The 15,871-nt window shown below is 41.8% G+C and overlaps 1 protein-coding gene across 1 annotated transcript; it reads right to left on the reverse strand.

Moving 5' to 3' along the window:
- Positions 1–10,170: 10,170 nt before the first annotated feature.
- Positions 10,171–11,187, reverse strand: LOC141474928 (olfactory receptor 10C1-like). Its single transcript, XM_074163038.1, has one exon. The coding sequence runs from the start codon at positions 11,185–11,187 to the stop codon at positions 10,171–10,173; it is 1,017 nt and encodes a 338-aa protein (XP_074019139.1).
- Positions 11,188–15,871: the final 4,684 nt, after the last annotated feature.

The raw sequence follows: 15,871 nt of genomic DNA on the forward strand, positions 1-15,871 counted from the left end.
TCTCTAGGCACAAGTTCCAGTATTTTAAGTGTTAGATAAAAATATATCTTACTGGATTTAATAGCCTAAGAGAGACAAGACTATTGTCACTCCATGTCCCCAAAGCTGAAGTTGTATTCCCAGCAGGCACATGCACACAGAGCACACATATACAGATACGTACATAGTATGTACATATACATGTATACATATATACACACATATACATGGCTGGCCACACAGATCACAGACACTTGGAGCACCCACACAAGTATAGCACCAATGGCCTCATCCTGCTCCACTCTCTGGCTGAGAAGAATGGAGGTTCATCAGTGAGAATATATGTGTGTGTATGCACACATATACAAGGTGTATCCCCTCCAGCAGTCAGGTTAAAACATTCAATCTGCCCAGTAGCTGGCACTGGTTCCCTGTCTCCCCAGTTGCTGGCATCTGGACATATGAGCCCCTGAGACAGCAGTCCTACTCCAGTTGCTGTTACTGACGATCACAAACACATGCAGCTGTCTAGGAATCCTCTGGTCCCATAGCTGACCTTTGCATACTCTTGCCCCTATAGACTCACTGATGTTCTTATGCTCAGAGCCCACCAGGACTGCCCTGGTCCATAGATGAACCCAGTGTTTCCCACACTGCTTGGCCGTGACCGCTTTTTGTCTGAAAGCTGATCTGGAGAGCAGCTCCTGATGACTCTTCTTAATGGGTGTCACACTTGGACACTGGTGCTGATTGATCCTCTGGGACAGCCCTGAGAGGGGCTTGGAGAAGGTGCTTGCTCATCATAGTCCTTGCTTTGGGTTCCCATGTGCTCCTGTGCTCCTCTGGACTTGTGCAGACAAGTCTTTCACAGGCTGATTGCCCATGTGATGAGCCTGGGAGTAGCCCAGCAGGGTATTATTTGTGCTCCTCTCCTGCTCTTGTGCTCCTTTGTGTTCTGTACTCTTTTGTAGTTGTGCAGACAAACTTTCATTACATAACCTAATACTAACCATCCTCAGGATAAAGAAAAAAATATTTCTTTATATCTCACTGGAGTTTCCTCTTTTGCCACCTCAGTCCTTGCTCCTCACCTGTCTAGATTCATAGTCATTACACTGTCCCATCTGGGAAGTGTAGACAGCAATGACATCTCCCCTTAGCCTTCTCTTCCTAACATACCCACCTTTCTCAGTTTCTCTTCCAAAGTCTTGTGTTGTAGTTAACTTTTTGTAATTAGAAAAGAAAGTGATGGCCCATCACTGTCTTAGCTGCAGTTTGTACATCACTGTCTTTTTTGCCCTAGGCAATCCCAGGGTGGATACAATACTGCAAATAGGGATCTCACAAGTGCCAAATAGAGGGTAAAAATAATTTCCACCAACCTGCTGGCTACAGCATTACTAATTGAGTATATTTCACTTCCTTGTATGACCAGAGCAGAGAGATTTAAATTATTTTCATTTTTAATGCTTGCAGTATATTTTGACAATGCGTCATTATCAGAGAAGGGGCAGATTTTTAAGTCCACTTAGCAAGGTTTCAGGGTGGTCACTGTCAGGAGTTTCAAGTAGTGGAACCAGGTTAGGCTGTGTAGTGGGATCAGGTTCAACTATGTCTATTTTGAATTCGAATAGCAACACTATTTCATGCTGTTGCCAAGGACAAGTTATGAAAGTGGGTTCTGTGAGAGTAAAATTATGCCAGAAATCCCACTTGTTGGTGATACAATGCTTTGTTGTTACTGAGTGTGGGTTCTTGGGGTGAAATATCACTATTCTGGTGACTTTCTCATGGGTTGAACCATTGACCATTCGACATCTACCTGAATTTCTTCTCCTGCCTTACCCTCCGGGGTTGGATACCAATTGTTCCAGGTCCACTCATTTTTTGAGAACATCCTGTTGTCATGTATAACTACAGTGGCCAAACTTAACTTTCCATTCGATGTTCCTGTCCTCGCACTGTGTCTGATCAAAGCTTGAGACCATGGCCACTCTGGGTCTCTTTCACTACAAACAACAGGGAAGAAAAGGGTAAAACAGAATAGCATTAATTCGATTTGCCAGTTCATCATTTTAGTTCTTGGGCCTCCAAATAGCCATACACACTAAGAAGAATGTTACTGCCAGAATCAATGTCAAGATTCCCTGGAGGCACTCAAGGTTAGCACAGGCCAATCCCTCTGTCCATGTGCAGTTCATTTAAGGTTCCTGTAAGACATGAAAAGAAAATATGCTCGGTCTTATTTGACCGACAAGGTTAGAAAAAGGGCAAGATCCACCGGGTGTTGATTCGGTATATCTTTTCTAAACAATCTTTGGCCTTCCAGGCCTGGGGATTTTTGGGAGTAACTAGTACCATTGGTACCGTTCCAATTTGAGGTATTTTCACCAGCACGGGTTGTCCAGCGTAAAATCTCCCAGAATATTTTCCTGGTTTAGTGGGAACTTTTGGAGGGATGGTGTTAGCTGATACAGAAAGCCTTCATTTTAGGGCAGCCATCTCCACTCCATCTGTTATTCAGTTGATGGATGGCATTGTCTGATCGCAAATGCCATCCAGGTTCATGAGTTTTTGCAAAACTCTTGACCAATCCATTGGTGTGCTCAACAATGTCATTGGCCTGAGGATAGGAGGGAGTGTGAAATACCCACTGAATCCCTTCCTCTTTGGCCCAATCTTGTACCACTGTAGCTGTAAAGTGTGAACCATTATCACTTTGGATTTCTTCAGGGAGAAGAAGTGTGCTGAACCATCCTTTTAGGCCATTTACTGTGTCCTCCCCTGTTGCTGATTTGGAGCTAGTGGCCATAGTGAGGCCGGAGATAATCTCCACTCCTACCAGGACATATCTTTTTTTACCTGACATTCTTAAGGGTCCAATATAATCAATCTGCCAGGAATGCCACAGTGTCTTCTTGTCTCAAATGTGCAAAGGAGGCGCCTTACTTGGATGATCTTTACTGAGTCGTAAGCAACATCGGGAACAGGCGGTCACTCCTTGTTCACACAGCTTAGCTGATGCAGGCCACCCTCAGGCTAAACCTTCCTGATATAAGTCAGTTCGCCTGGTATGGCCACGCTTAACAAGTAACCATTCTAGTAGGCGTTCCTGTTCCTGACCATCACTGATAGTATCCATTTGCAGCAGCCGTGTGAGGCTGTCTACCTGTTGGTTGAACTGAGCAGTGATTGAGTTTGAACGATCGTGGCCTTTTACCCAACCAATGTGTAATGCTCTCTGTCCTCCTATCTCTAACAGTTGCTTCCAGCTATCGGTTTCCCAAACTGGGACTCTGTTCACTTGCCAATCATTGGCTGCCCAGTGACTTATCCATTCAGTGGCTCCTTTAAAAACAGCGTATGAGTCAGTGTAGATGTAACTAGCTCCGTGTTTTGCAGCTAGTAGAACTGCTCTGAGTTCCCCCACCTGTGCACTACCTTCACCTGTTTCAGTCGCTCTTTCTCCTGTTGCTACTTCCAGTGCTACGGCTTTGTATTTCCACATATTATTCTCCCGATGAGATGATGCATCGGTAAACCACACCCCTGTAAGATCACTGCCTTCCTTTAGAGGAGCTGCTTCTCAAATTGGAGATGGTTTGCTTGCTGGGGATTGGAACAACTGAGTACTGTCTGTATCTTTTTGCAGCTTGGATACTTTAGCACTGCCTTCAAAGATTGGCATAATTTCATTAATGCCTTCGAAAGTGGTAAGCATACCACTTTCGAACTGTGGGTTTTTGGGCAATGCCAGCCGGTGGTGCTGTTCCTTTACAGACCACATCCAGGAGGCGGAAAGGTCCTCGGATGATCATACTTTGTTCTCTCCTTATTTGCTCTGCTCGTTGCAGTGCTCGCACTAGGGACAGCAAACCTTTTTCAAGGTCTGAGTATCTGTTCTCAGTATCATTAAAGGAGAGCTAAATTCTAATGGTCTTTCTGGCCCTGCTGGTCCCTTCTGCCATATGCTGCAATGGGAACCATGTCCACTGAACCCCCATTCTACATGGATAGGATCAGTTGGGTGTATAGGACCGAGTTGCTGGAATAACCTTAGCTCTTTTGTTAACAACTCCAGGGCCTTAGTATGTTGGCTAGTCTATTCCCATGATTTTCCTTTTCTGAGCAAACTATAGAGGGGGCGAGCAATGATGGAAAAACCAGGGATGTGTTTACGCCAATATCCTAAAGTTCCCAGGACTTGTTGCAACTCTTTCACACTAGATGGATTTTGTCCATGTTCTATTTTTTCCAGGGTATCCTGGGGGACAGAAGCAGCTCCTTTAATCCACCAGACTCCTAGAAATTTAACTTCTTGTGCAGGTCCTTGACACTTTGAGTCTGGAACTTCTAATCCTAAATCAATTAATGTTTCTCGGATGTTTTTCATCATGTCTTTTACACTTTCTTGGTCCTCTCCTCCTATCAGGATGTCATCCATATATTGGTATACTGTACATCCTTTTGAGACAGGAACTTCTGCTAGGACTTTAACCAGAGCATTATGAGCAATGGTGGGGGAATGTTTATACCCCTGCGGCAGTTGGTTAAAAGTATATTGGACTCCTTTCCACGTGAATGCGAACTGCTCTTTGTCCTGCTCAAGGAGAGGAATCATGAAAAACATATCTTTTACATCTAAGGCAGCCATCCAAGAGCGGGCAGCTCCTTGTATCATGGTTACCACTTCTGCAATGTTCGGAACTGCAGCGGTTAGGGGTGCAGTATTGGCATTTAATTTCCAATAATCTACTGTGAAACGCCATTGTCTGCTTGGTTTCTTTACTGGCCACACTGGTGAATTGTAAGGCAAATGAGCCCTTTTAATGATGCCTCTCTTCTCCAAATCTAATACCACCCTGTCAATTCCTGCAAGTGCTGCAGCAGGCAATGGATATTGTCGAACACTAGTGATTTTAGAAGGAGGTAAAGGTATGGAAGTTTCTAACAGACTCAATTTCACTGTGCCTAATTCCTTTTCATGCCCTGCAAAACTCCACACAGTTCCATCTGGGAATTTCCACATTCGTCCACGCAGTACATCAAATCCTGAAAGATTAGTCCGCGCGGCACCGACTAACACTTCTGTCCTGGTTAGTCTTTGTTCCCCTGGCAACCAGAGGTTAATTTTTGCAGTGGGGCATGATTTTACCACACCATCAATTCCTGTAAAGTTGACCCTGCGTCTGGTAGGACTTATGCCTAAAGGTTGTGCTGGTTTTTTAGTGATTGTAGACATTTGGGCTCCGGTATCAATGATAAAATTTACTGACATTTTTTGAGGCCCAACAGGAATGGTAATAACAGGTTCGGAGTTTTTATTAGAGAGCCATTGAATTGCTAATACCCGCCGGGCAGGGTGGCTCACTGCCCTCCCCGGGGATAGGAGTTTTTTGGCTGGGACTCTGACAGATCAATCAAATTAGGTTCTGGTGCAGACGGCACAATTTCATCACGACTTGGGGACTTCCTGGTCAGACTTTTTTCCCCAGCTGAATTATTTTTTCTAGTTAAGGATTGGACTAGTGTGCGGAGATCCTCTGTAGGGACTTCGTGCAAAAATTGTCAAGGTACCCCCAAGTCTAGGGCTTTATGCCACAATTCATTTCGTTCCTTGTCAGGCTTAAGCCTTCCATCAGATTTAGGGGTTTGGGCATGGGTTCGGACCAGTCGAACCCTTTGGGTGTGGTCAGAGGGTTTCTCACCAGTTAGGCTGGCCCAGCCCATTCGGTGCCCATAACTGTCAATTTTTTGTACATATTCGTTCCAGGTGGGTATGTAGTGACACCGGCTCCGCCTGCGACCATCACGAACACCTCGTATGCGGTCTTGAGTGCTGACTACAAATGGCTTAAGGCAATCAGGAAGGCCACGGAGGAGAGGGGCTAATTGATCGGGGTTGATAGGAGCTGACATTGGGGATTTTCGAAACTCTTCTCTGTCATACATGGCTTGCAGACAAGCTGCTTTCCGTACTGCTGCAGAAAAATCAGAGTAGGCCGAAGCTCTGATTTCTAACGGCTCCCCCCTTTCTCACGGATCCCTACCACCTGCCCAATATGCTGCTCGAGCAGTTAGGGAACAGTTATGATCTCCAGGCATAGAGGTTAAAAACAGTCCTGGTCCCCAAGAGTCTCCTGCTTCTTCTTCACTTAGCATAATTCTGTCCCCCCCTCAAAGGAAACTCGCCACACATACTCCACAGCCGACTCTCCTGGCCGCCTTGAGTATTTCTCCTTTAATTTTGCTAACTCTGTGGGTGTCCATGGGACAGTATGCACAGTGGTACAGATTTCATCATCATCGACTGCTGTTTCAGTTTTAACTAGTGGTCGTAAAGGAAAAACTTGGGATTTAAAAGCTACAGTCTCTTTGCTGTCATCCTCTTCATCATCATCACTGTTAGACCAAAAATCTCCAGTCTGGGTTCCAGAATTTGAACTACACATTAACTTACAAATTTGTTGGACCTGGACAGAGGGTTGTATTTTATCTAAAAGCCCAGTCACTTTTTCCAGTAACATTTTAAGTTGGAGATTTTCAGTTACAACTCTAGCAGTCTGATCTCCTAATTTCTCGTTTTCACTCACAAGTTTATCCACTTGAGGTTTTAGTTTTTCTCCTTTCTCCTGCTGAAATGCCAATGATGACTTCAGGACCTCATTTTCTGATTTCAGAGTTGCATATTCTACAGCAGAAATCAGATTAGGAGCAGGGGCTTCTTTAGCTTCTTGTTGTGCACAAGATAAACAGGCGCCTAACACAGCACAAATTACACCTTTTCCCTTTCCCACTCTGAGCTTCTGTGATACCTGACACTGTTCAATACGTTCCACTACTTTCTCTTCATCCTTCCAGTATTTCTGGGCCCACTCCTTCCCAGCCTGGGAAGGGGCACAATCATGTTTTTGCAGAATTATATCCATAGCAAACCCTGCTCGCTGCGCCAAATTTTTTCTGATACGTGAAGAGGCAAAATAGTGTTGACAGAAAATAAACCCCCTTGCCTTCTAACACTCCTCACCGAGGTGTGAGGCTAGGGGCCGCTAGGTTTAAATTCTGAGTGATGCCCAATTCACCACTATCAGTCCAGTCATGTTTAATATATATTAAACTATCACGATTCCAGATACACTAATAGTGGACTGCACCTTCAGTCTAGTCATGCTCATGAACTACCATGGCCGCACTTTAGTGTTTGGTCGCATTCAATGAGAAACTGAAACAGCTAGCTACTTAAGTAGTGCAGTTTATTTAAGCAACAAATATAAAGGTTCTTATGGTTTGCCGGTGATAAATAGACTGCCTGCAAAGCACATGGAAGTAAAAATATTGTTAATGGTACAAAGCGCGCAACAAAGTTACAAACAATACAGCCTGGCTATAAATGGAACAGGTAACCCTCTAGAGAGATTTCTAAGTTTCCCGAGGAAGCACTCGGTATAGTCTCTTACCCAAAGGCATCCCTATGGGGGGGAAGAAAGGCTCAGCCCCTCGACTGGTCCCGGAGTCAAAGGCAGTCCGTGATGGGGTCCTACCTGACTTGTTCACGATGGTGTCTTCCCTAGCATCCCCCTTTTCTTGGGCTATTTTTATACTACTTTTTACCTTCAATGTGGAGTTTGCGTGACTCTAGTCATAAATACCTTTATTATGATTGCTGCAAAATTCTCTTGCCTCGCATTTAAATGTATAGCTTACAAAAAATTCAGGGCACAGACTCAAGGAGGAGTGGTCGCACCTTGAAGGTGGGTAGCCTTTGGGCTGGAGGTGTGTTTTGGTATTATAATGACATTATAATGAGCAAAGTTCGCACAAAGGACAGCATTTCATCAAAATTTGACAGACTGGTGGCTCAGGGTAGCAAGCATGCCATTATCAGTTCCACAGAATCACCTTTTTCCCGTATCTGCTGTGTAATCACAGAGCTTGGCTGTGGAATCTTCATTCCATCCTCCGTGTTGCTTTTGCAAGCAATATTGTTCAGGGAGTTATAGATGTAGCGGATTCCTCGCATACCAGCTGCCACTGTGTGCCACCCTGGAAATGTTTTGATTTTATACCTTTCCTTAATGTGTGAACAGTGCTATATATTTTTAATAAAAATTATATTTTAGGTATTATTCCACAGTACCCCCAGACTTTTTTCTACAAGGCCCTAACCTGTCCTGTTGCATAGAGTTACTCATCTGGATGCTAGACTATGCATTTGTACTTGATGAAATCCACGAGGCTCCTGGCAGCCCATTTCATCAGCCTGTTGAGGTCCTAACAAATAGCAACTCTGCTCTCCAGCATATCAACACCCTTCTCAGTTTGATATCATCCACAGTACCACACTCTGACCTGTTATCCCAGTTGTTTAATTAAAACATCCCAAATCCAAAACATAGCACTATACTAGCTGCGAACAAAAAAGTTAACCCTATCCCAACTGAAACCATGACAATCAGGCCGTTGGATGGACTGGAAAGGCACAGAAGAATCTTTTTAAAGTCAACCAGGGCTATGGATGTAGAATTGCAAGACCTGGTTCTTACAGGAAACCTAAACAGACACAAATATTTCATCACTTTTAAGAAATTTTTGGGTTTTAAAACTTAAGTACAACAATTTAAATTTTGCCCTCCATAAGCAATCTTCATAAGATATTTACAGAACAAAGGCTGCAGAACAACAGATATATGTCTTGAAAAAGGGCCACAAATTCATTAAAAGGTTGAGTAGTAAAAGTGTGTCCTTTAAAAGAAAGAAAGTTGGTGGTGAAACAAGCTTGTGGGTTTATCGGTTCTATCTATTATAAGTTTTGCTTTTCCATTCATCTCAGGGCTTTTGGTAAATCAGTGATGGAGTATGTGGAAAAAAGTTTCTGGTGCCTGCAAATCAGCTGGAGCAGCTGTAGGAGCAGCGATGAAGGCTGTTTGGTGTTTTGGCAATGCAACTAACTTGTCTTCATTTCAAATATGTGGAAGACAGCTGGTTGTTTTTGGTTTTTTTTCTTGCTATTACTAATGGTGTTAATTCAGCTTCTTTAATTCATCTTTGAACTTCTGTATATGGGGTGGAATTCATGCACCTTCATTGGGCATTTGTGGTTCAATTTGTGGTAGGAATCCACTACCTAAAAATACAGCACCTAGATGCACTTTAGATGTTTTAGAATTCCCTTACTGTCTTCTGATAGTCACTGCAGAAGTTGGGTCTTCCACAGATGCTGAGTCATATCTGAAAAATGCCTTTGATTCCTTAAGGCATATGAGATGAAACTAAAACCCCATTCTTGGGCTGGTGATTCTCACCTCTATAGTCTCCAAATTGGTAGTTTCAGGAGATGGCTCATCTTCTGAAAGTGTTACCTATGATATGTAGGAAAAGTTTCTTTCTGGAAGAAGCTATTCCAGACAGTATTAGATTTCCAAGACAGTATTAGATTTATTATCCCAGACTTAGATGAGTGACCTTTATCCACTTAAATTAGGGCATGTGAATCCTACATTTACAGTCATGGAAGGCAAAGCTCTTTAGTTAATAAAGCAAAATATGATCTAATAACACCATTATAACAATCCATAGTAGAAATATCAAAGGCAAAAACCATATATGAAAGTAATGTGAGATTTTGATCCAAATTCATTCATCATCTGAATCTATCATAGACTGTTCTTCATCTATAAAAAATCTACACTTGCTCTAAAATGTTTCAAACAATGACTCTGAAATAAAGATCTCTGGGGCAGGAATACAATTTTTCACACTTTTTTTGGTCAATAACAATCTCAGAACTCATAATTGGTAAACAGTAATTTTCTGGACTCTTTATTATGACTTGAACTATGTCCTTGCCTTTCCCCGAAGAAATTTACGAAACATTTTCAGGAAATTATGCAAACAGATGAAAACAAATTCTTCTCAGATCTTTCAGTATAATCAGGCTCCTGATCATTACTCTTTTGTTCAAAAAGTCAGAAATGTGTAAAACACAATTTAAAAGTTTCTGATAAATAACAAGGAAAATTAAAAAAAAAAGTTTATTTACTTAAGAGTTTTATTTACTTAAGAGTTTCTTAAGTATTAGGAAGAAGTTTCCTTTCAAAATCCTAACATAACTCTACTAACAGTGTCTCTTAGGGTTGAAAATCTCCACTCTTCTCCCTCTTTCCTTTCCAAAAGCTGAAATGTTCTTGGAAATTATTTGGAAGCTCTTTTTACTGAACAAATACAGTGAAAAATACCAATAAAATCACCTGAAACAGTGGAAATAGTCCATTTAATTTTCACACAGATAATTTTCCTCCATCTTTTTCTCAGGGCTCCTTTCATCTCCTCATTCCTCAAACTATAGATAAGAGGATTCAATAAAGGAGTCACCACAGTATAAGAAAGTGACAGCAACTTATCAACAGATGCAGAGTAGCTGGATTTTGGCCGCAAATACATGAAGCTTGCTGTACCATAGAAAAGAGTCACAACTAAAAGGTGTGAGGAGCAAGTGGAAAATGCCTTCTGCTGGCTTTCAGCTGATGATGTCTTAAGAATTGTGACAATGATGCGAATATATGAATAAATGATCAGTAAGAAGGGACTCACAATAACAGGGACAGCCAGCATAATGACTTGAATTTCATTTGGAGAAGTGTTACCACAAAGCAGCTCCAAGAGGGGTTGAATCTCACAGAAGAAGTGGTTGATGGCAAGACCACAAAAGGGTAAGCTGAATGTTGTAATGGTGTGCATTAACCCTACAACAGTCCCACATATGTAAATTCCAGCAACCAGGCTTTTGTAGACTCTACTGTTCATAATGATAGTGTAATGCAAGGGGTAGCATATTGCCACATAACGGTCAAATGACATAGCAGCCAACAGAAAACATTCTGCAACTCCAAAGAAAAGGAAGAAAAACATTTGTGTTGCACATCCTTCCTTGGAAATACCTATTGTTCCCACTATTAGATTCTCAAGAATCTTTGGGACAATGACTGACAAATAGCAGATATCCAGAAAGGACAGCTGAGAAAGGAAGAAATACATGGGAGTATGAAGGGTATTATCACCATTTATTATCAGAGCAATCACTGTGTTAGCCATCAAGGTAAGGATATAAAGAGAAAAGAAGACTACAAAGAGCAAAGGATGCAAGTTAGAGACTTCAGAAAAACCCAGGAGTCTGAATTCACTCACTTCACTGAGGTTCACTGGAAACATCCCTCTTTGGTACTTAATAGAACTATTCTCTCTTCATTTTAGGGCTCAGTAGTTGATGAGGTTGTAAACAGACAGGCAAATTGGCAATTAAAATACAATTAACTGATTGAATAGGCAAATGGATGAGTAGAATTTAGAAATTTCCAGATTTTGAAAAGATCTTCTGAACAGATTATAAAAGTTTCTAAGGAAAATCAGTCTTATGCATATAATTTTACCATTTTTTTGCTGATTTTTCTTCTTTTATAGCATTGACTTTGAAGTTTGCACATTTACTACTGTCTTCACACTCTCAGCTCCATTTTTTTACCCTGTAGAAGAAATAAAAAAATGTTTATAGCAGATATTTTTTTATGGACTAATCACATCAAAGTTCCAACAGCATCATTACATCAGTAGCAACATTTGAATATTACAAAAATAATTATCTAAGTGATCTGCTCCAGGGGATGATAGCTGCTTTTAGATGTCAATTGGTCTAAAGTATCTTGTGACTATGTTCATGGCCCGGTTATGAAAAAGGTTAAAGGGTTGTTAAAGACAGACGTTGCAAGCACAAGGATTTACTTGTGGGATCCACAGCTGATGGCAGTCATGTATTATAAAGTTACCTTGTGAGGAGGGTGGTGGAACAAGTGGAAGAAAAAGAAACTAAATAATGGGGTGTCCAGAAAAGCATTCAGCTCTGAGCACTCTCTCCAGTGAAGCAGGGGAGGTGATTTTTCCCCCGCGCTATATACTGTCCACTGAGACTCACTAGTGCTGATTGCAGCAATAACAGATAGTTGTTACTGTGGAATAATTCCTAAAATAAAATTATATTAAAAATATAGCATTGTTCACACATTAAGGAAAGATGTAAAATCAAAACGTAGATGTAAAATCAATGCAAAGATGTAAAAACAATGAAAGATGTAAAATCAAAAGATGTTGACCAAGTCTGGGACTAGGATTAGATCCAGCCGCACCTAGACTCCTCTCTGAGAACGAGTTTAGAAAGCCAGGGGGTCCTTTTTGAACCTTGTGACTCAACGGGAGGGTCTCCCCAACAGCTTGTCTGAGCCTGTCCTCTATGCAGTAAATAATAGAGTGTACCTTGACATCGAATCTCGTAAAACACTATCTCATTTACTACTGGTTTTTATCGCACTTACTACTGATTTTGTTAAATCACTGTTTCACCTTAATAAATATTTCACTACTTCACTCTAATTAGTGAAGTTCATCACTCTGTCCGTGACACTTGGTGTAGTCTGTCGGCAACATGCCAAACGTTATCACTGATTATTTATGGAGGCATGGAGTGAACCCAAGTCCTAAATTCTCAGAGGAATGGGCTCGTGATCATTGGTATGATCAGAAAGTAAGGCCCACAAAACAGGGAACAGAAATTAAATCAAAAGGAAATAAAAAACTGCAAACACAGACTAGGAATGAAGCATGGAGGAAAGCATTGGCACTAGGCATTCCCAGATTCATGATTCAAGGTCGGCCTACTGGTGATATCTTGTGGCTAAATGAAGCATTCCAGAAATGAGATAATGGTGAAAACAGAGACTATATTTCAACTTCTTTGAAGGGGAATAATCCCTTTCTTCCTCTTAAGGAGGAATTGCAGGACACAGAGTCAAAAAACAAGTGATGTCCAGAAGGCGATTGGGCCTGCCTGTCTGGAAAGAAGCAGCTTATCAGTGGATAAATGATGATGGCCCATACATATTAATTCCAGTTGGTCCTCGAAGACAATTAGTAAAATTTTCAATAGATACAGGAGCACAAATTTTGATATTAACACAACAAGATGCTGAGAAGCTGTGTGTGCGATCCAGACGGCAGAGTTAGAATTACAGGTGTGAATGGGGGAACTGATCTCTGTCAAACTGCTAAAGCTAGTTTATGGCTCCCGGGCGAGAAACACGTCGCCTAATCGCTTTGCATTTAAAGTTCATTATGAAAATATTTTAGGTTTTGATATTTTAAATCGCAGAACCTGGTGCCTTCTGGACAGCAGCGTGTGGTCCTTTGGTTCAAACACAGACCTTAACCCATGCAGAAACCGGGAAGTGGCAGTGCGGGTGCTCCACGCAGCCCCTGCACTCCCCAAGTCAAAGATCATTAATGTACCGCAGTATCCCATCTCTGCTGCAGCACGAGAGAGCATTTCTGAAGTCATAGCTGATTTAGAGAAAAGAAAAATTATCTCCAGAACCCACTCCCCATATAACTCACCTCTCTGGCCGGTTCAGAAACCAGATAGGATCTGGCGTTTAACAGTTGATTACCGCCATGTAAATGCTAATACAGCCCCGGTAACGGCCACTGTACCAAACGTTGCAACCTTAACAGCTACTCTTCAAGCAGCTGCACGTCCATGGATAGCAGCCCTAGACATAAAAGATATGTTCTTTATGGTTCCATTGAAGGAGGAGGATAAAGAGAAGTTTGCTTTCACTTGGGAGGCAATGCAATATACCTTTAACGGACTCCCACAGGGGTATAAACATTCACCCACAATTGCTCATGCTGCACTTGCTGAACTTTTACAGTCAGTCTCACTCCCCCAAGATGTGAAGCTGTACCGATATATAAACGATATTCTGATCAGAGGAACTTCTCCTGAGATAGTGGGGGAAGTGGCAGCAGCAGTGTGGCAAACACTAAATAAAGCAGAAATTGAGGTTTACTTGGCCAGGGACCAAGTAAAGAAGTGAAATTTTTAGGTACTTGCTGAAAGCAGGCAGTGTCACGGTTTCTCAGATACTTTAAGGAAAATTGAAGAACTGCAAATGACCCAATCAAAGAAGGAATTACAAAAATTCATGGGAACTTTAGGATATTGGAGGAAGCATGTGCCTGGATTTTCTATAATTTCTCATCCATTATACTCACTTTTACAGAAAGATAAATCCTGGGAGTGGAGATCAGAACTGCGAGGTAGTAAAAACTCTGATTGAAGCATTAAAAACATACCAGTCACTGGCACCAGTACGCCCCCACGACCCTATAGTAGCCCAATGGGCTTCTGCGGAACATGCTACTTACTGTAATCTGTTCCAAGCTGCCCCGAAGGGCAGAAAAGACTGCTATTGTTTAGCTCAACTGCATTTAAAGAGATAGAACAACGGTACTCTGAATGGGAAAAAGGACTTTTGTCTTTAGTCAGAGCAGTTAAACAAGTTGAAAAAATACATCAGGGACAACCTGTGCAAACTAGAGGACCCTTTAATTTACTTGAAGCAATCCTAAAGGGAACTGCTCCCCCAGAAGGAGTCACACAGAAACCCACTATCAGAAAATGGTGTAAGCTAACAGGAGTTGCAGAAAATATGCAGTTAACTGAAGGACACACTACGGTTTCCAAATTGCAGATGCCTGTAAACAAAGACCATTTAGCATTACAGCAACCTTTTAAACCTTTACCCATTCTGGATGCACCACCCCTCTCTGAGAATACCCCAACAGAAAATACTTGGTTTACAGACGCTTCTGCAAAAAGAGTAAATGGTAAATGGCAATATAAAACTGTTGCATTAGATATGACCTCTGGCAAACAAGTAATAGAGGAAGGTGAAGGCAGTGCACAAGTAGGAGAAATACGAGCAGTCGTTTTGGCAGCGCAAAATGGAGCAAAAATTATACATGTAGACTCTTATGCTTTATGGGCCGGTGCCACACAGTGGCTTTGTCAGTGGGAAACTTTAAACTGTGAAGTAAATGGATCCCCAGTTTGGAGAAGCAAAGACTGGCAATTATTGCTAGATATAGCCAGGAAAACACCTTTTAAGACTGGATGGGTTAAAGCTCATGCTAAGGATAATCAACCAGGCACAAAGCGGAATCAGAAGGTAGATGAGCTAACCAGAATTAGGAAAGTCACCTTAGATTTGGAGTGGTATCAACTGGGAGAATGGCTACATCAAAATTTAGGCCACACAGGTAAAGAAGCACTTTACATTGCTGCACAGAGTAAAGGCTGGCCTATAAACAAGAAAACTTGTGAAACTATTCTTACAGCATATCCTCAGTGTAGACTGAGATTGCAGACAGATCATCCTGCTAAAGCACCACCTCTACATATCAATGAAGGGAAAACTATGGTCCACATGGCAAATTGATTATATTGGACCACTCAAATCCTCTGCAAGATACCGATATATCATCACAGGAGAGGAGGCAGTGTCCGGCTTGCTTGTGGTCAATAAGTGTTGAAGAGCCAATGGAAAAAATACAGTGCAAGGACTATCTTGGTGGTTCTCAAATCTACCTACTCCTGATGTTATACAAAGTGATAATGGCTCACATTTTTCATGTAAGGAAGTACAATATTGGGCAAAACAACAGGGAATTAAATGGGTATTCCACACCCCATACTACCCTTGATCAAATGGGATGGTAGAAAGAGCTAATGGCTTATTGAAAAAGAATCTCAAACCTTTTGAGGCTCAATGGGATAAGAGACTTTCTAAAGTAGTCCATCAACTAAATAATCGAGATGGGCCCACTGGAAGCCCTATAAGCTGAGCATTCTTCGTAAAAAATGAGCTCAGTGCTCCATCCACTGACAAAAGAGAATATCTGACAACATTACAGGGAGGACAGTCTGTGATGGCCAATTTACCAGCCCTAAGTATTGTGCCTATGACTTTAATTAAACCTTGTGACCCACGTGCCTGGGAAGCTACTG

Source organism: Numenius arquata, chromosome 23, assembly GCF_964106895.1.
Source record: "Numenius arquata chromosome 23, bNumArq3.hap1.1, whole genome shotgun sequence".
NCBI classification, from domain to species: domain Eukaryota; kingdom Metazoa; phylum Chordata; class Aves; order Charadriiformes; family Scolopacidae; genus Numenius; species Numenius arquata.